Source organism: Tuber melanosporum (genome assembly GCF_000151645.1).
Source record: "Tuber melanosporum whole genome shotgun sequence assembly, scaffold_39, strain Mel28".
NCBI lineage: Eukaryota > Fungi > Ascomycota > Pezizomycetes > Pezizales > Tuberaceae > Tuber > Tuber melanosporum.
In genome coordinates this window covers 558,700-577,904 of record NW_003299074.1, presented here as the reverse complement: position 1 = coordinate 577,904, position 19,205 = coordinate 558,700, and the positions used below count along the sequence as shown (strand labels likewise).

General features: G+C 47.4%; 3 protein-coding genes; 2 read left to right on the top strand and 1 right to left on the bottom strand.

Moving 5' to 3' along the window:
• Positions 1 to 1,457: 1,457 nt before the first annotated feature.
• GSTUM_00007759001 (uncharacterized protein) lies at positions 1,458 to 4,719 on the bottom strand. XM_002839645.2 has 4 exons: positions 3,916 to 4,719; positions 2,413 to 3,852; positions 2,086 to 2,351; positions 1,458 to 2,025 (listed from the first exon to the last, which is right to left on the bottom strand). Exons 2-4 carry the CDS (start codon positions 3,684 to 3,686, stop codon positions 1,712 to 1,714), a joined length of 1,854 nt encoding a protein of 617 aa, XP_002839691.1. The 5' UTR covers positions 3,687 to 3,852; positions 3,916 to 4,719; the 3' UTR covers positions 1,458 to 1,711.
• A 3,691-nt stretch (positions 4,720 to 8,410) lies between these two features.
• GSTUM_00007757001 (uncharacterized protein) lies at positions 8,411 to 11,150 on the top strand (the record flags this gene model as incomplete). XM_002839644.2 has 3 exons in its annotated part: positions 8,411 to 8,471; positions 8,532 to 9,881; positions 9,934 to 11,150. The coding sequence occupies 3 exons, from the start codon at positions 8,411 to 8,413 to the stop codon at positions 11,100 to 11,102; spliced, it is 2,580 nt and encodes an 859-aa protein (XP_002839690.1). The 3' UTR covers positions 11,103 to 11,150.
• Positions 11,151 to 11,781: 631 nt separating this feature from the next.
• GSTUM_00007756001 (uncharacterized protein) lies at positions 11,782 to 13,315 on the top strand (the record flags this gene model as incomplete). XM_002839643.2 has 2 exons in its annotated part: positions 11,782 to 12,022; positions 12,132 to 13,315. The coding sequence occupies exons 1-2, from the start codon at positions 11,887 to 11,889 to the stop codon at positions 13,313 to 13,315; spliced, it is 1,320 nt and encodes a 439-aa protein (XP_002839689.1). The 5' UTR covers positions 11,782 to 11,886.
• Positions 13,316 to 19,205: the final 5,890 nt, after the last annotated feature.

Sequence of the window (19,205 nt, the reverse complement as noted above, 5' to 3'; positions counted from 1 at the left end):
ATATAAAAGTGAATGAGAATCATATATACTCGTACAGTACCTGATAGCAATTAAAACTACCTCATGCACCATAACACCAGTCAGTATTCATCCTGAGCCAAAACATGACAGCCCGGTGACTACTCGTACATACCGAGCGCACCCAGCGCCGAATACCCGAATACCCACCCACTCACTCTTGTACGAGCACCGTACTCGTGCCTCAAGAATTGGCACCTCTTTTGGAATGGCGGCCGACCCGTAAAAAGTATAGGGCTCGAGCTGGTTGAAAGACTGTGCCAGTGGCGCAAGATAATGGTATCCCATCACACGTTTCTACAACGACCCTTACAATGGATTGGACGCTTTTCCTTCTTGCCACCAAATCCACCCAATAAAGAGATTGAACCATATAGGGACATTAAGGACTCAATGGCCCAACATAGCTTTATTGGTAATGGTGAGGAAACGTGGTAGCATACAATTCCATTTGGTTTAATGGCCGAAAGATTGTGCGATCAATGCTGGCGATGTCTATTTTTCTACAGCGTGGCAGTGTAAATTTATGCGCTCCCTTAGATAGTAGCGGCTTCAACACAATACTTTTTATTGGTCCATGGGGGGCTATTCCGACAGAGGTGCCAATTCTTAGCTCGGAGGTACGAGTAAAATAGGATAATACCGCCCCAAGGCCAACTGCTGTGCTCGCAGAATATGAACAGTACAATACGAGTAGCTTGTCAAGCAATTTTTTATTCTTCCTCCCTCCCACTACCATACACCACTTGAGCACCACCGGGACAGGGTTATTTCGATGGGTGAAGCAGGAGCGATACCATCTCATCTCGTTTTCTTCTTCTCCACCTCCACCACCCCGTGCCTACCATGGTTTTCTATCAGCCCGATCACTCTGGCCTCCCGCACCACGTGTGCCCATAACATTGCAAACAATCTCTTAATCCGAGTGACGTCCCGTGACGTGTATCCCTATGGGATGACTGTTGTCTTAGCGCGACAATCTCATGGTGGTCCTCCCCGCTTGTGTAGTGTGTGCGGTTTAATGCGTCAAGGTGCTGAACGAGTACCGTACTCAAGTATAATAGGGAAATCTGCGGGCATCCTAACTTATTAGAGCTCGAATTTCGATACCCGGGACAAGCTTTTGTGCAAATATTCGAGCTAGGAACAGGATCATGGATCATCACTCCGGCAACCGGCCGCAACCCAAGGCTGTTGGAAATCATGACAACGAAGAGAGGGGAGTGGCGAAAAATTCACCAAAAACCTAGTGGCAAATAATATCAAATTTGACAGAACTCTCCGCTGTGCACCTCCCGTTTATCGTCTCCTCTATTCTACTGGGGTACAGTATTTTACTCCCAGAGCCTGGGGCAACAGCATCTTGCCCCTTCACGATGCTACAATTTCATAGACTACCGATACCATAGTATATCACTCTAATCTCTATCGAGAAAAGTATAGGGAACAGGCTAGTAGCACAAACAGGTAACAGGAGAAACTTTTTATTACACGTGAATAAACAAGGTGAAAGGAAACCCAAAAAAGCAACAATTTAACACGGAGAAAGACACAGCAATCTCAAAGGAAGGCACAAGCCTGAGGAATAGTCTCCCAGAAAACAAAATTAAAAAGACGTCGCCCGGGACATTTTCTTTTTTTCTTTTTCTTCATAAGAAGCCACTAGGAAGGGAATAAAAAGCAAATGGCAAATTTATATAAATCTCCATCGCTTCGCGAGGAAGAAGGACACGGTGACGAACAGAAAGATGCTTGCCAGGATTCCAAAAAACCAGTAAAGGTGTGGGTCGTGTTGGCCTGGAATTGTTACATTCATGCCAAAGAGACCGCAAATTAGGTTGAGCGGGACGAGAATTGTCGCGATGGTTGTAATCTTCCCGAGGGCCTCGTTGGCACGATTATTGGTTTGGATAGAGTCTACCGAGAGCTGCGCGAGGTAGTTGGCGTGCGAGCGGGAAAGCATTTTCTCAAAGTGAGATAAGCTGCCCATCATCGTGACGACGTGATCTAAAAGGAGTCACGCATTAGGGAACCTAGTTTCAAGCTAGTAATATAGGACGAACAAACCTTGAATATCACCGAGATACAATCCAATTTCACCACGAGGAGTGACTTGGTATTGCTCGTTGCATCTCTTTGCAAATCCCTTAATAACATCGGCTTTGCCGCCCAACAGTCTCATCAAGGTCATGCACTTCTTCCGACATTCGCCAATCTGCCGCAACATGGGAGTGTAATCATCCGTGCGTGCGACAAAAACGCCATCTTCAATAGCATCAGATTCCTTCTCGATGTCATGAATCACGGGACCGAAAGAATCAGTGATGTCATCGCTATAGTTTATCCAAGTCAGCGCCGATCTCTCAACACCACCACAAGCACCATAAAACTTACATCAGCGCATAGCAAATCCAATCTGATGAGAGAGCAACGTAATCACGGAGCTGCCTAATCCGCTTCCTAACGTTGGCACTGTGCGGGCAAGGTGCGAAGTGGAAACTCAATACTCCCTCGCGAAAGACGATAATATAGACGTTTACAGGCTCCATAAAGTCTGAGGAGTTCTTATTTTGTACAAAAGAGCGAAAGCACACAAAATAGTAAGACCTGAAAAGTTCAACTTTCTCGCGGGTTTCCTGAACTCGAATATCCTCAGCGGTCAAAGGGTGGATTGCAAAAGCCTTCATGAGCATAGCCAATTCTTCAGTGGTAGGATTGTAACAGTCCAACCACCAGACACCTTGGCCACCACGGAAGAGCTCGTGGAAATTCTCGCCATCGCATAGGAGGTCGCCAATCTCGGGAGCGTGAATCGTAGCGTCACCCTCGGATGAGAAGAAGCTGAATCGATCAGGATTGCTTATACGCCTAGGGCGGGGAGTGGTAGGCGTGTTACAAAACTCGGCTTTCTCATCATTGATAGATGACGTGGAGGGGATGGGAGTCTCTTTCCCGACAACACCGGGAGTGGCAGACGAATCCTCCTTGTTCTTGATTTGGTCGAAGTACCGAGACCCAATCACAGCCCCGCAAGTGCTCATTTTCCTTCTCCTCTCACAAGGACCCGCGCGAGATTGATTGGCCACAAACTCATCCATCTCCTCAAAATCAATTCCACCTCGAATTTTGTTCTCCTCAGGAGGCGGGAAGCAAACATCCTCCTCCGCATTAGGCAGAGCCTCATCACCAGAGCCATTTCCAGCAGCCTCATCCTCAGTAAAGGTCGGACGCCGTGACATAGTCCTGCGGAGGCCTAAGGCAAGATCCGCAGGAGCTTGAGAGCTGATCGTGGCGGAACGGTCGACGCGGCGCCTGTGCTCAGGATTCGCAAACGCATCGACAGAGTTCGGCGGCGATGGCGATCTGGTGGAAGGGGCCCGAGAAGAAGAGCGGGATGGGTAGCGTGCACTGTATTGACGACCACCACAGTCATCCGGAGAAAGGGCAGGCCTATTATCGCGTGTGTCGTCATCCAACACAGCCTGCTCGTAGTCCCTGTGAATTGGGCCATGAGCGTCCTCGATGATGAGAGATATGTCCGGACGGGCACGAGCATCCGACGATGTAGTTCCAGAGCGAGGAAGAGAATGCGCCTGGAACCTATGGTCGTCCAGCTCGGCAGCAGGGGCAGGAGTAAAGTGAGGCGACTCGGATCGTGGGGTGTCCATAGCTACTGCCTTCCTCCGGGGGCGAGTTCAATAAGATAGTAGAAATCCAGCGTAAATTATTGAATGAAAAAAATGAATATCGCGGTTGTAAATCAAATTATACACGATGAATCGTTTGCAAATGAGACCGAAGAGAAGAGAAAGCCGTAATAATAATAATAAAAATCTAGACCGCAAAAACGCATCAGTCATTGTTGATACTGCTTCATGGACGTCTAGATTTGCTCACAAACAAATTCCCAGAATCCGAGAATTCCAGCACCTAGGGCGAGCCGCGAGGTGCGCTCACCACGCTAGTTGCAATCAATTTGACAGCTTTGAGGGTTTGGAATCACCCTCAACAAGAGCTGAGGAAGGTAAGAGAAGGGGCCGAAAAGTTTACCCAGCTGTAAGACCGAGGGATGTTTGATGGTGGTATGGACAGTGGCTATAAGCAGTGGTCCTTCTTCTGATTGACCAACCAGAGGGCCAGTTATGGAGGTTTCTTGGAAGCTCCGAGGACCCAAGATAGTGGACCGAGGAGAGGGAGAGCGAAGGAGAACTTTGGAGAAATGGATCCCGCCAACTTGGTGGTTTGTGGGTTGAAAGGCCGCGGAGGCACTGGAGTTCCACGAACGATGAAATCAACAGAGAACCCGAACAAGAATTGCTCTACTGAACTTGACAAAGGTGACTCGAGATTCCGGGGGAAGGATGAGGTGGAGAGTGGTTGCTGTGTGGATAGTTTTAAGGTGATTGAGACAAGGGACGATGTGTTCGAAGATGGTAAGAAGTTCCTTTGTGCGGGGTCTGAAAATAGGTTTGACCCTCGAAAGTGGCTAGATAGTCAATGCGAAGGAGAACCCATGAAGCGATTCGGGTGCGAAATTAGATCCTTTTTGAGATGAAGAGGTCAGAGCAGAGTGAGAAACAGAGCTGGCAGAAAGGCAAACTAGGTGGAGGAGTTTGTGACGAGTTTTAGGTATAACTTTGGGTATGATAGTGGTAGCGGTGGTGGTGGCGGTGGGTATTTGAGGAGTTGTTTGGGAAAGGGAGAAAGGGCGAGAGAGAGGGATGGGGTTGGTTCATGTGGTGTGTGTGCGGGACCAACGAAAAAAAAGATGCGAAAAAAACGCAGAACTTTGCTGCTGTGTGGCGCCTAACTGCCGGTACCAAGTGTGCCCAAAGAGGTAGTTCATGCCAAAGGCATGTTAAAAGATAGTTGAGGATTGGTTATCATCCCCGGCGCCCAATATATCCATGCTCCCCCAAGCACTGCGCATTCCCGTGTGTGCGTTGAGGTTAATAAGAGCATCTCAAATCGCCCACATTTCCTAATCCTGAACTCACGGCAGTCAACACTCTGCACTCTAGCTCGAGCAGTACCGTAAGTTAACCCAAAATCTCATCTCGTTTATTCCTACCGCAACCCTCCGGCACCAGGAGGAACACATAGTATCATACCTACATATGATACCGGTATTGCAGTGCACCCAAAACAATTACTCTAGACCCTTTCCCTACATCGCGGTGCTTGTCGGGCTAGGCACAGACATCCACATCCTAGTCCACATCGCACCACCACCGACCGACCGACTACAAGTATTACAGCTCCCATTTTCTGGCCCCTTCGGTTTCCTCTCTTGCCCAGGAAAATCACACAGTGCCAATTTCTATGATATGTGAAATCAGGACCTAAACGCTTAAACCGCAGTTCCTCTCAGTGTCCCGCTAGGAACGTAGCCTCACACATCCAAAATCCGGGTTACCCTACCAGTCCTAGTCCGGGAATCGGAAAAAATAAAAATGGTTTAACCACTGTGTGTGTGAAGAATATGATGCTCCGCTGAAGAGTGTAACCCCCTCCACTACCAACACCACCACCATTGCTGCTACTATTGATTCTCTACTTGGAAGATATGCCACCGCCGGTAAGGTTGCCAGAGAAAAAGGGGGAGCGCCCAGTTCATACAAAGAGTGCTGCGAGAAAACTAAAGCGAAAGAGGAATGCTGAAGAATTTCAATTGCTAGAGACTCGTGTACGGGAATTCGTATGCGTTCCCACACAACGTCTTTTTCCCGATTGCTGGATAGTGGCTAATTATAGGATTAGGTTGACAAAGACGTCACCAGTTTCTCAAAATTACCCTTAACGAAGCAGACGTCGACGGGATTACATAAAGCGCATTTCAAGACGTTGACCGACATCCAACGGAAGGCTATCCCATTGGCATTGAAAGGTCGGGATGTCCTCGGTGCTGCAAAGACAGGAAGTGGGAAAACACTGGCATTTTTGGTTCCTGTAAGAAAGCTCCTGCCTTTCTGGTATGTAGTCAGGCCTCTGATAAAAGCAGGTTTTGGAAATTCTGTATCGGAAGAAATGGACAACTATGGATGGTTTAGGCGCACTCATAATCTCACCTACCCGCGAGCTTGCAACGCAAATATTTGATGTTCTACGAAAGATCGGAAGAGAGCACGCATTCTCCGCTGGGCTGGTCATCGGCGGAAAGAAATTGAAGGATGAACAGGAAGCACTGCATAGGATGAATATTGTCGTCTGCACACCTGGGCGAATGTTACAACACATGGACCAGACAGTCGGACTTGTGCTGGAAAATGTTCAAATGTTGGTTTTGGATGAAGCCGACAGGATTCTGGACATGGGCTTTCGAAAGACTTTAGACGCCATCATCGAGAATCTGCCGAAAGAGAGACAAACATTGCTATTCAGCGCCACACAAACGAAAAGTGTTTCGGATCTCGCGAGGCTAGGATTGAAGGATGCGGAATACGTTGCTGTCCATGAAACGGCTACTTCAGCTACTCCGGCTGGTTTGGACCAGTTCTACATGATCATTCCTTTGCCGGAGAAGCTGAATACCTTGTTCGCCTTTCTCCGGAATCATTTGCAGTCGAAAATGGTGGTCTTCATGAGCTCCTGTAAACAAGTCCGTTTCGTGTATGAGACTTTTAGGCAACTGCATATTGGTATTCCGCTGCTTCATCTCCACGGAAAGCAAAAACAAAGCGCCAGGATAGACATAACAGCAAAATTTTCTGCCGCGAAGCAGAGTTGCTTATTATCGACCGACGTAGTTGCAAGGGGCTTGGATTTTCCAGCGGTGGATTGGGTTATTCAGCTAGATGCACCGGAGGACGCTGATACCTATATCCATCGTGTTGGTCGAACTGCTAGATTTGAAAAGACTGGAAAGGCACTGCTATTCCTGTGTCCGAGCGAAGAGAAGTTTGCAGACTGGTTGGCCACTAAGAAGGTTCTGATTAACAGGGTTGGCCAGAAAAACTCTAAAAAGCAGAGTATTCAAAACCAACTCCAAGGGCTGCTGTTCAAAGATCCTGAACTCAAATATTTGGGACAAAAGGCTTTTGTGAGTTACTGCCGAAGCGTCAGTGTTCAGAAGGATAGAGAGATATTCAAGCTTGAGGAGTTGCCATTAGACGAGTATGCGACTAGTATCGGGCTCCTTGGCGCCCCAAGGATTAAGGGCCTAAAGAGTGTAGATGCAGCTAAGATCAAGGAAATAAAAAATGCACCTAGAGGTCTAAAGGCTCTAGAGGGTGCCTCTAGCGATGAGGAAAGGGAAGGAGAAAACAAGAACAAAAAGGAAGTGCGAACTAAATATGACCGAATGGTCGAACGAAGTAATTACTACCCTACTCTTTTGCGCATCGTAAGCACTAACATCTTTAGAAAACATCAATGTCCATTATGCGAACTTGGTTCAAGATGATGGAGCGGAAACCGACGACGAAGCTGACTTCTTGACCGTCAAACGTTCGGGCTATGACTCCGACATCCCCGATCCCGCAGGAATGCGATCGAAAACACTCAAGGTGCCAGGGAAGGAAATAATAATAAACTCCAAACGCAAGGAAAAAATGCTCAAGTCTAAAAAGGAGTTGGTGAAGCTCAAACCCAAGGGCACAAAACTTGTTTTCGACGATGGCGGAGAAGCGCATCAATTACACGAGCTTCAAGGTGAGGATAAGTTCCGTGAAGCAGGACCGGCAGAGATCCAGAGAAGAAAGTTCCTGGATGAAGAAGGGAAGAAGGTCAAAGAGGCGGACATCGGAGATAGAAAATTGGCAAAAGAGAGGAGGAAGGAAAAGAGGAGGATTCAGAAACTCCGTGCTGCAGAGGAAGTAGTAATGGAGGAAAGAAGCGACGAGGATGAGTTTCGGGTTGAGTTGGCTTCTTACGGGGAGGTAGTGGGCGATCAACTCGGCCAAGATGAGGATGTCGAAGACGAGAGACAATCTAAGAGACAGAGAAAATGGTTTGAGGATGACGAAGAAAAGGAGAAGACCGAAAAGAAAGCCGGGAAGACCAGAGGGCAAGTTATCGAAGCTGCTGAAGCTCCAGAAAACTTGGAGGATTTGGAAATGCTTGCTAGCGGACTCATTGGATAACTTAGATACCTGCAAATATCGTACTTGTAGTTCTAAATGTTTAATCTCGCGAAATTCAAAAATACGCCACTTTCAAAGAAATAAACTCTGATCCCAAACCCCAGAGAGAAAGCAAAAATGGTACGGTATTATAAAGAATTTCGAGCTTCCATGATTCCGCGAAAAATTATCTGCTAGCCAGCACCATACAGCTTGATCATTGACTACTATAAAACACCGGCTGCCGGTAACACCCCACTAGCCCGATTTAGCAATCTTGCACAACCTTAAAACTTCAATCGACCCCCGCTGCCGAAAAAAAAAATTCAACAATGCCGCCAAAAACAAGTACAACACGACTACCAAAGTCGGTCCTCGAGGAACTGGGTCTAGGTAAGCCTTCTCAAGTATTCTCTACCGCCGGGATAAACGCTAACAAGGATTTAAATTAAGGCGGCGATAACCTTAAGTCCAGCAGCACCAAATCCAGTACATCAACCGGTGGCAGAAGCGCTAGGAGCTCACGAAATGGAAAACCTCTGGGCAGAAAAGAACAACGACGGCAGGAACGCATAGTGAAGGAATCTCAGCATCAGCAGCGACGGGTGAGTCGTGCTTCGGGCCCCCCGGTTTCACCATCGCCCTCTCCCCCACCTCCAGCGCCGATTATCCGGGGGAAACCAAGGGAACCAGAAGCCAAAGAGAAGAACGAAAGGAAAGGAAAACACCCGGGACCGGTACTTAAGTCCATCCTCAAGAAACCGAAGCCAGTGAGGGCCAAAGATGAAGAAGGGGAAGAGGTGTGGGAGCCAAAACCTGTGCTTCGGAGGGCCGTGAGGGAGAAGCTTGAGCAGGATGATATGGAGATTGAGTATTTGGAAAATAAATTGAAGATTAAGGGGAAATTGCCAAAAGCCTTTCAAGAGGATGGACTGGACTTTTTGTTCGAAGGATTGGATGAGATCGATCGGGATGAGGCAGTACAGCCTAGGCCAAACGAGAGGATGAGGGAACGTAAACCGGGATCACACAAGGGGGCGCATCAACGGAAGGAAGGGGAGGGAGGGGGGGATGACAGCGACGGAGAAGATGAGGAATTAAATGACGAGGGTGAAGATGTAAAAGGCATGGATGAGGATATGAGTGACATAGAGGGTGAGGACGAAGGCGATGAGGAGGAAGATGAATTCATGGGAATCGGCCCGGATATAGAAGATGATCAGGAAGCAGGGGATAATGCCTCTCCGAGGAAAAGCGTTTCCGCAACTCCCGGCGCACCGAAATACATTCCACCGTCACTTCGAAAAACTCAAGCCACTGAGCCCGAGAAGCTCGCCCGCCTCCGGCGGAAGTGCCACGGTCTCCTCAATCGTCTTTCGGAAGCCAATCTCACCCCAATTCTTTCGGAAGTGGAAGGACTCTATACTACTAATCCCCGGGGCGACGTCACATCCACACTCTCCAGCCTCCTAATAACCATTGCTGGTGATCAGTCGGCTCTGTCAGATACCTTCATGATACTACATGCTGGCTTTGTCGCTGGGATATATAAAATCATGGGAATGGACTTTGGAGCTCACATCGTACAAGCTGTCATTGAGGATTTTGACGGATACTACCGCAAAGTGAACCGAATCGATGACCCAGCGAGTGCCGGCAAGAAATGCACAAATTTAATCAGTTTCATTTCAGAGCTCTACAATTTCCAGGTCGTGGGAGCTGTGCTCATTTTCGATCTTTTGAGGATATTTCTGGAAGAGATAACTGAATTGAACACAGAGTTACTCTTGAAAGTTGCGAGGAGTATGATACTCACCTGGTTCCTGAGTTCAGTTCACTAAGCTAATTCGGTCAGATTGTGGCTACCAATTACGACAAGACGACCCGACCTCCTTAAAGGATCTTGTTATCATGATGCAGCCCGCTATTGCTAAGATTGGCTATGAAAACCTTAGCATCAGAACGAAATTTATGATCGAAACGTTGACAAATCTTAAGAACAACCGTTTGAAAGCGGCAGCCGCTAACTCAGTTGTAGTTGCGGAAGCAACAATTCGCATGAAGAGACTTCTGGGGGCTCTGAACAACGGCCGAATACGGGCAAGCGAGCCTCTGCGTATCTCTCTGAAGGACATCAGGAACACTGATGCAAAGGGGAAATGGTGGCTTGTCGGCGCATCATGGGCAGGGAACCCAGCATCCACATCGACATCCACAGCTTCTGGACTGCCCAGTAAAGCCCCCAAGAAGTCTAAGAAAGATCCGGAAGACCTCGACTTTTACTCGAACACAGACCTCTTGCAATTAGCCCGAGAGCAACGAATGAACACAGACATCCGACAGGCAATCTTCGTAGCCATCATGTCTGCGGAAGACTATACGGACGCATACCTCCGTATTCTAAAACTCCGACTAAAGCGCAAGCAAGAGCCTGAGATACCCCGTGTTCTCATCCATTGCTGCGGTTCAGAAGCTTCATACAATCCCTACTATACACTCGTTGCCCGAAAGCTCTGTGCGCAGAATAACCTGCGTATGGCCTTCACATTCAGTCTTTGGGGGGTATTCCGTCGTATGGGCGAGGGCGAGGGGGGAGGGGAGGCGGATCTCTTTGGCGAAGATGGCGAGAACGATGAAGACTTAGACATGCGGAAGATCCTCAATCTTTCCAGGATGTACGGGACCTTGGTCGCCCAGGATGCTCTAGGATTAGACATACTCAAGATTCTTAACATAGCATACTTGCAGAGCAAGACTAAGACTTTCCTGGAGCTGATGTTCATCACGGTCATTCTGCAAACGCTTGGCCAGGAGGATGGCGTGGAGGAGAGTCTTAAAAGGGTGTTCATCAAGATAAAGGAGAACCCGGGGTTAGTTCGTGGTGTGCTTTTCTTCTTGAAGAAGCATGTTAAGGGAACTGATGTCGTGACCGATAAAGCTGAGGCGGCGGTCGTAGCTCGGGGTGTGCGTTTCTCGTCGCAGCTTTTGGGGTCTTTCATTGCGAAGGAGACTCTGGGGGGATGATATGTACGATAGATTGATCGCTAACGGTGTCCGAATGTTGAGTATGAATATGATACACACATGATATTATGCGGTTGAAAGCTGTATCTAAAGCACCATAAACCTTTCCATTCCTGCAAACCCCCGATTCGTTATCCAGCGTACAATTTATTCGCCAGGAGACAAACATCATCATGGTGGAATAGTGAGCCCCCTAGCGGCCCCAAACTCAGGATCTGCTTAGATCCGTGTATTCTCACTCGAATTAACCTTCGTAATGGGCATGATTCAGGATGATATCTTTACTTCATAGCGGCACGCCGACTGTACGAGTAATGCCTCCCCCCCTTAAACAAGCCCTACAAAAACTCTTTGGGAGAAACAATTCCCCGAAAGCTTGGTGTTCTGGGCCTTTTTTCCCAGCTTTCATCAACTGATATGTACTCCAATCTAATGAAGCATCGCTTATGTTAATACATTCAAAGTTCGTTCCAACATCTGCATATGAGGTTAGGGTGTGGGGTAGCTTGCCACAACCGTAGACCAACCAAATTCTATGCATAATTTACTCGTACGGTATTGTGGTTTGTGGACATCGCTTACGTTAAACATATTTAACACCTTTTCTCTACCACACATAACTTACTCGTACCTCCCCCAACTCAAGTCTTCCCTCCTCTTCGCTCGCTTCCTGCCACTTATCTATCTAACCACCTTCCTACCGACACCCCACGGGCGAAAAAAAAAAAACCAGCCACAGAACTTTCTTCAAGTTGCATCAGGTTTTGATCACTTCTCTCTTATAATGCCTGCTGCGGCAGACAAATCGGCGAAGCCGACTGTCGAGGTTATAAAGCAGGGAATGTACAACATAGTCATCGGGGACTCCCTTAAGCGAGAGAATGGTCACGGAGATGGAGCTCTCTTCGCGAGTGTCAAATGTTTGTTAACCTAGCCGCCCACTTTACCCCACCTACTTTGCCGGTTACTCCTTGTGAAGAAGTGATTGGGTGGAAGTCGGATTTGAAATTGACTTGATCTGTGGTATAGATAATTTTAAGCCGCCGTCTTCACTAGTTAACAGCGTCCCACCTCGTCTCACTAAGAGTGAGGCTGGCGGTGAGGCACCCTACACTTTAACGCTCACACCCCCGAGCCAACCCTCTCCTAATCATATCGTCTACGAGGGTGCTCAGCATATCCCTAAGAAGACTGAATGCATCCTCCTGTTCGATCCTGCGAAGCAAACATTCACTTTGGAAAAGTTGTCTTCGGCTTTCACCTTTAACGCAAAGGTTTTTGCAAACGCTCACCCCCCACTTCCTCTACGGCCGCCTGTCATAGACGGGGATGATGATGAGATTTCCCTGGAAGAGAAGGAGGACGACAACCCGTTTGATTACAGACATTTCCTTAACAAGAAGGCTACAACCAAGAGCCGAGCGGAGCAACGAGCAGAGAAGGAGCAGAGGAGAAAGAAAGCTTTGATCGCTGTTGGGGCTTTGTCGGAGAATCCCGACGACTCGGAGGGAGAGAAGGGTGGCAAAGATGAGGAAGAGAGTGGGTTAGGGCTAGGTATTACATACGATGGGCGCCCGCCTATCAGCAGCAGGACTGGGAAATCCTATATCTCAAACAGGAAAGTCGGCGGGAAGAGCCCCGCTATTAGCGGGAGGAAGAGCCTACCGACGGGACGCCGCGGCGTGGCGGCCCCAAGCCCTAGCTCTGAAGAGAGCGAGGCGGACAACGAGGATAACGACGAGGATGATGATGAGCACTATCGCGCCCCACCTCGTCATGAATCTCCACCTCACAAGCCACCCAAGAATACCCGACCTATCGACGACGACGATATGAAGATGGTATTTGAATTTCCAGACATGGAACCCGAGGAAGAGTCGGACACCGACGAGAATTCGGACGACGAGCCGAACTCTCCTAGAGCTCCTCAGCAGACCGTTCCTGTGGTCGCCCCTGGGCAAGATGAAGAAGGCGAGGAAGAGGAAGACGACGATGCCTCCAACCTTGCTGAGGAACTCGAACAAGCCCTGGAGAGTGAAGAGGACCCCGGCCCCGCTGTCCAAGGAGGTGATTCAGAGATTATCTTCGAAGACGACGACGCGACCAGCAGACCAAGACTAGGACTCGTCCATAAATCTGCGGTCCCCACGAGTCTCTCGGGAATGGTTGGTGGGGGGGTGCTTGATGAAAGCGAGTCCAGTGAGGAGGAATGAAGAATGAAGGGAGTGGGTTTATATTGAAAGCATTAGATTTGGAGTCCGTGTTGTTTTCCCGTTTCACGGGTTGGTTTTTTTCTTTCTTCTACTGGTATCCTTTCTTTCCCTTTTTCATTTTTTTACTTTCTACCTACCCCTTCTTGGAAGAAGCGAGGCAGTACCATGATGGTAAACGAGTTATTATACGGGACGTCTGTATGTCCGTATGTATGTATGTATGTATGTATCTTAGCGAAATGAGAAGCTTTGCTACGGGCAGGGGGGTACGATAGTCGTGAATCCGAACTATGCCTATCTTGAGGCGAGTTAGTCTACGTGTGGCAACGGGGCCAGGATAGCAAAGACTCGCTGAGTACAATACAAACACAGTACGATGCACAAGACTTGGTGTTGGTCGCAAATATTTCTGTTAACCCCCCCATTGGGTCTTTTTGGAGACAGAAAAACAGGAACCTTTGATCCGGGGACTGTGCTTGTGTCGTGCCAGGGACATGTCCTTCTCCTTTTTAACCTGATGCAGGGGGAGTACCGGTATAGTGCCGCACCCATACAACTACAATATTGTGCCTGCAGGCTAGGTCAGTGTGTCTAGGTTGCTTAGAAGTTCCAGTAGCACCGCAGCACACCGGTACAAGTATCATATGCTGTGACGGGTAGGTAGCGGCAACTCTCCGCCGGTAGGAGGGCAGGTGGGGGGTTGTCTCGTCCAGTAGGAGGTGGTTTGCTGCACATATGATAGTACAAGTACGGGGCAGGTAGCCAGGCAAGTAGACTATGTGGGCAAGCGATAGGGCAAGCGATAGGGCAAAATAGCTTGGAAGTGCCGGTATGTTACTACCATACTGGGAGGTGTTTGGTACAGTATAGTAGGTGGCGGATTAGGGTGTGTACCGGTGTCATGATAGGATGACCTACCCCCGCGGTCTGTTTACCGCATAAGGGGGAAAGAGTGGAACTTCGAAGCTTCGTCCCTAGGATCCTGAAAATTCGGATACTTGTAATGCATGACCATTCCAAATATCCCCGTATCGTAGCTCTTCAGGCTCTCACGTATCGACATAAACGCACGGAACTCCAACCCCATTAGATTAGATCCTCCTGCTCAAAATCTCCAAAGCCGTTGGCAATTGATCATTGGTTGTCACTCGATATCTTCTCCTACTGCACAGCACACGAGCACTGGACAGTACTTGTTAGGGGGGGGGGACTGGAATCTGCATTATCTGTGTGTCCTGGCGAGTCTGAACTGCATACTGTGGTGTACCCACCTGGACCAAAAACCTCCATGGCCTAGATGAGGGAACGCTGGTACAGTGCATGCCCCCTCCCACACACTCTCTCCCTTGTATCTGGTTGGTTGGCTGGCTTACTCACAAATTTAATATCGAAGTCTTCTTCCCCGGAAGGAAGTTTTGCCCACTCGCCAACCCGCCCGCTCCCCGGGTTCGGAGAGGCATGGCGCCCACATTGGAGGAAGTATATTAATCCCGATTAACTTATTTGGTCTGGTCTGGGCCGCTGGGGGCGGGTGGTGATTGTAACTAGGGTGAGGGGGTTGTGGGGAGATTATCATGGCCTATAGAAACATCATGCGGGGGACTGGCAGAGTGGAGTGCCAAGAGAGGGTATAAGGATATGTTGTACACTAGAGTAAGCATGGTAGGATTGTATCGGAATTCTCTTCCTTTTTTCTCTTTCTTACTTCTAGCCTGGTTTGGTTTATTGTGGTTATTAAGGTGGTCACTCCACAGCTGTAGATTTTCTTTCTAAAGCACGAAAGCTTCTTTTTTTATGTATACTGGTATGATATTGTCACCGTGATAATATCATCATAGCTTTTATTGTGCTGCGAGCTAAGGTATGCCATTGAGAGGTAAATTTAACCCTGGCTTGGAAAAGCCTATGGTGCCTCCAGGGATAGTAGGAGTGCAGGAACCTAACTTGGCTGTTTCTGGGTGATCCTATGGACTATCATAGGTCTTCTTTTACGATACGGCGTACAAGTACGAGTGGTAGAGCTCTGCACAGGTGGGTGGGTAGTACCATACCTGTATGTAAATATATCACATAATAACTCAGGATACAGTTAAGGCAGTCCAGCTAGTTGCTTGCACGCATGCACAATACTCGAGTACTGTACGGTGGGCGTGATGGGTGCTCCAGTATCGTGTTATTCGTATCGTTGTTACGACGCTTGTCGTCCTGCCCTTGGACGATGAAAATTTTAGGTCCCTAATATAATTACGATACTGTAATTAATTCCCGGCCAATTGACACTGTGGATAAGCTATCGTAGTCAGGTTGTGGATAGCGAGGCTTGGAAAGCAAGAGACAACCTGGTGTAAAACTGGAGGCCAGTATAATACAGCACTTGTAGCACATATCATGCGTGGTCTTACTTATAACAGTATAATATAGGAATGTATGTTAGCGTCATGTCATCCTGATATAATATTGTGTATGACATTAGGACTTGCGAGGTTTTGATCGTCTCTTTTTTATATATATAGTTTGGCTATTGGCTATCAACCATCACTAGATTTGGTTTGTGCACGGCTCAAGTTTGGTTCGGAGGGGGGGGGTTCTTGGACAGACTGTTTGAATAGGGATGGATTTCGATACGGTAGCATACCGGTGCCGGGATGGTGTAATGTCTGGTGTGGTGGACAATTGCTTGTGCGAGTGATCGAATAGCCCGATAGATTGGTGGGGGGTAGTAACGTAATGCCCAAAACAAGTCCGGGCACTGTACTGCACTTGCGTGGCCGAGTGCAATAGTGCTCGAATGTAGGTTATATTCAGTGGAAGATGAAGGGGTTTGTAGTATCATAATATGTGGTAGTAAAGGGCTTTTTGTAGAACGGGGATATTGTAACCTGTACTGTACTCGAATAAGTTCGATTATGGTTAACTTAAACAGTTACTGTGAGTATTGGGTTTGGCATTTCTCCTTGCATTATCATAATATGATAATAATAATATTATGACATTCATCATAATTATCATAGTTCTTTCGGGTTAGCATCGTTTGCCCCTAACAAGGGGTTCATAAGTTGGCTTTAGGGTTTAAGTTAAGGTACGGAATCGGTATCCGACTTCACGGTAAAGATCTCCCATACCACCCATTTTTAAGTTTTATCCCTCCCATACCACCCATCCCTCCCATACCACTCTTTTAATATATAATCTTATTAATTATATTGTATATTTCAATTTATAATCAGTTTAATATGCACATATTTTGTATAATTATATTAAACTTTTAAAAACAATAAGTTTCCTAATATCTAGAGCAAGCTTACTTTGAGGAAGAAGTTAATCTAGTAGTAACTATATAACAGATGAAGCTCTGCTAATTCTATCCAAGTAAAATATCAGTATATGGTATATATGTTGAGGATTAAGAGAGATATCGGTAATATAGTTATGAAAAGATAGTGAGATCAGAGATGATACATTTTAAAATACTACAATTTTCCTCATTCATTCCTTCATATTAAGTACTTCTTCTCATATTTCCTATTTTTAAGAGAGTATATAGAGAAATACCCACTATATAATAGTTATATAAATCCTTTTTCATGCCCCCACTGGTTTTAGATATTTGGAAATATTCTATTTTCAAAAATAATATTACAAAAAATGGCTATTTGCTATACCAGCTTCAAATGTTAAAATAAAATAAGATTTCCAGGTAATCGTGGGATTACATTTTAATGTAGTGACATGGGAGGGATGGGTGGTATGGGAGGAATAAAGCTTAAAATTGGGTGGTATGGGAGACCTTTACCGCCGACTTAATCCTTGCAACCATCAATTTTGCACATTCTCATCCAGTGATGCCCAGCCCGGGACTAGGAAACCTCACGTCCTATCGTGTAGTGGGATGTTTGTATCTCATTCAAATCAATAACGGCTGGTCCCTCTTCAGCGCTCGTACTTAATCGGCATGCTATGTGTGTTGATGCTTCTTAGCCCGGGCGGTCCTTGGAATGCAGTTATCAATCAAAGGCCTAGTCTACGGCGCGGTTGGCATCATATCATGCGCTAACATTTGATTCCAGAATACTTAATCAGCGCCCACAGCACCCATAGCGTGGGCCTTTAAATTAATGCTTCTCCCGAAGCACCCCCGCTAGGCGTTCCTACCGAAGCCCGTTGGTAGCTCTTTTATTCACCGGGGGGCCTCATTATTTGGTCCAGTGCGAAACGTAGGAAACTCCTCTTCCGTTCACCGCAAAAACTAAAGTTAGCCTCAGCACTGTGGCGCCGGAGCTCAAACTCCGTCCCTCTGATCCAGTAACCAACGTCGCTCGGTGGACCGTAGCTGCCGGGAGCACAGCTTGAATTTGGAGGTACAACTCTCGCTTTCTCTCCCTCATTTTTCCTCATTTGTGCTTGATCTTGATGCAGAGAAAGGGAATTGAGGGAGAGATAAGAGGGGGAATGGGAGAAAAGTGGTGAAAAGAGAAACGTGAAGATAGGGAAAAAATCCCTAAATCGATTAACTGCATCGTGAAAGGATATATTGGCCTTCGTGGGAGCATTAGTGGCAGTACGGTTCTGCGCAATACCAATATACTGGTGGATATTCATGCACCCCATCTGTGCTACTGGTAAATAAATTGAATTATTTCAGGCATTACAGGTAAACCTTCTCTTTGCATTTTCTTGTTAGTACAAGTAGGTACTGCTCGAGTATGGGAATTATTTTTAATCTGATATCAGACTCTATTCTTTTAGGTGTCACATTGGCATAAGGTCGGACGTGAATGAATGTTACGGGGGTTAATAATTGTAGGTATAGTTCCCGTAAGTGTAGTTTTAACATGGCGGGATTTATTTGCGCTTGCTAGTAGGATATATGTTTCTATCCAGCTCTTTTTATGGTTTGTACTAGCACATCCGGGCCTCCGAACGGGATTATGGGCTCGGAATGGTAAGAAATTATCCTCCTATTCTGGCATATTCTATTCTCCTGAGCTACCGGACTATTGTTGGAAGGTGGTCATGGTAGGACGATACCTCAGAAGGCTCACAAACCTCGCCGGAGTCAGTAGAAACTCCGTGGCTTCAGTCAATTGCATTGCCTGCCCGGACACGAGAGGAGGGCACTACGGATGACCGAATCATCTATTCGTGTCGGTGGGTGCAGGCCACTCCCCGATTTTCGTAGCCAAGGTAACCCGGAAGAGGGCAAGACTCTATCTGGGATCTGGTTCCTTGTGCAGAGGCTGCCGGGCTGATAGCAAGCCATCCGGTGATGCTTCCAACCAACCCAACGGAGGCAACCTCAGGCGAGGATGTTCTCCGCCTATCTGGCAATGGGTATAAGGTATTCGTGGGGCAAGCTGGAGATAGGTGAAAGTTTCAACCAAATATATATAAGACCAGGAGCACTTGGAGACTGCCCTATATTGCTCCCATTCAACCAAAAGCGACCAGCTTCCTCTGGTGCCGCGAATTCATCAACTACATATATCTGCCAAATAATAGGCACGGCAGAGCCTAGGCGCCGGCGCCCTTCGACATAACTCATTCCAAACACGGAACGAGTTACTTGTTAATACCCCGTGCTTACAATCTCTGCTCGTTCCGCTTTTTATACACACATATTCAGCTGTCTTCACGACTGGTGGATTAGGGTATATATTTTCTTGGCTACGGGATGTTCACTCATAAAACAATATGGGGTGCTTTATGGACGCTCGCAGAACTTATTTCAATAAGTACGAGTGTCCCGGCAAGAGACCCGTCACCTAGCGGCTCGCAGGGGTCGGGTGGGATGGACTTGGAGAGTCTGTGGGTCGACGAGGTGGAAGAAGCTGTGAGGAACGCGCACTCTCTAGAGCCGCTCCTTGGTTCCCAGCCTGTTTCGGGGCCTGAC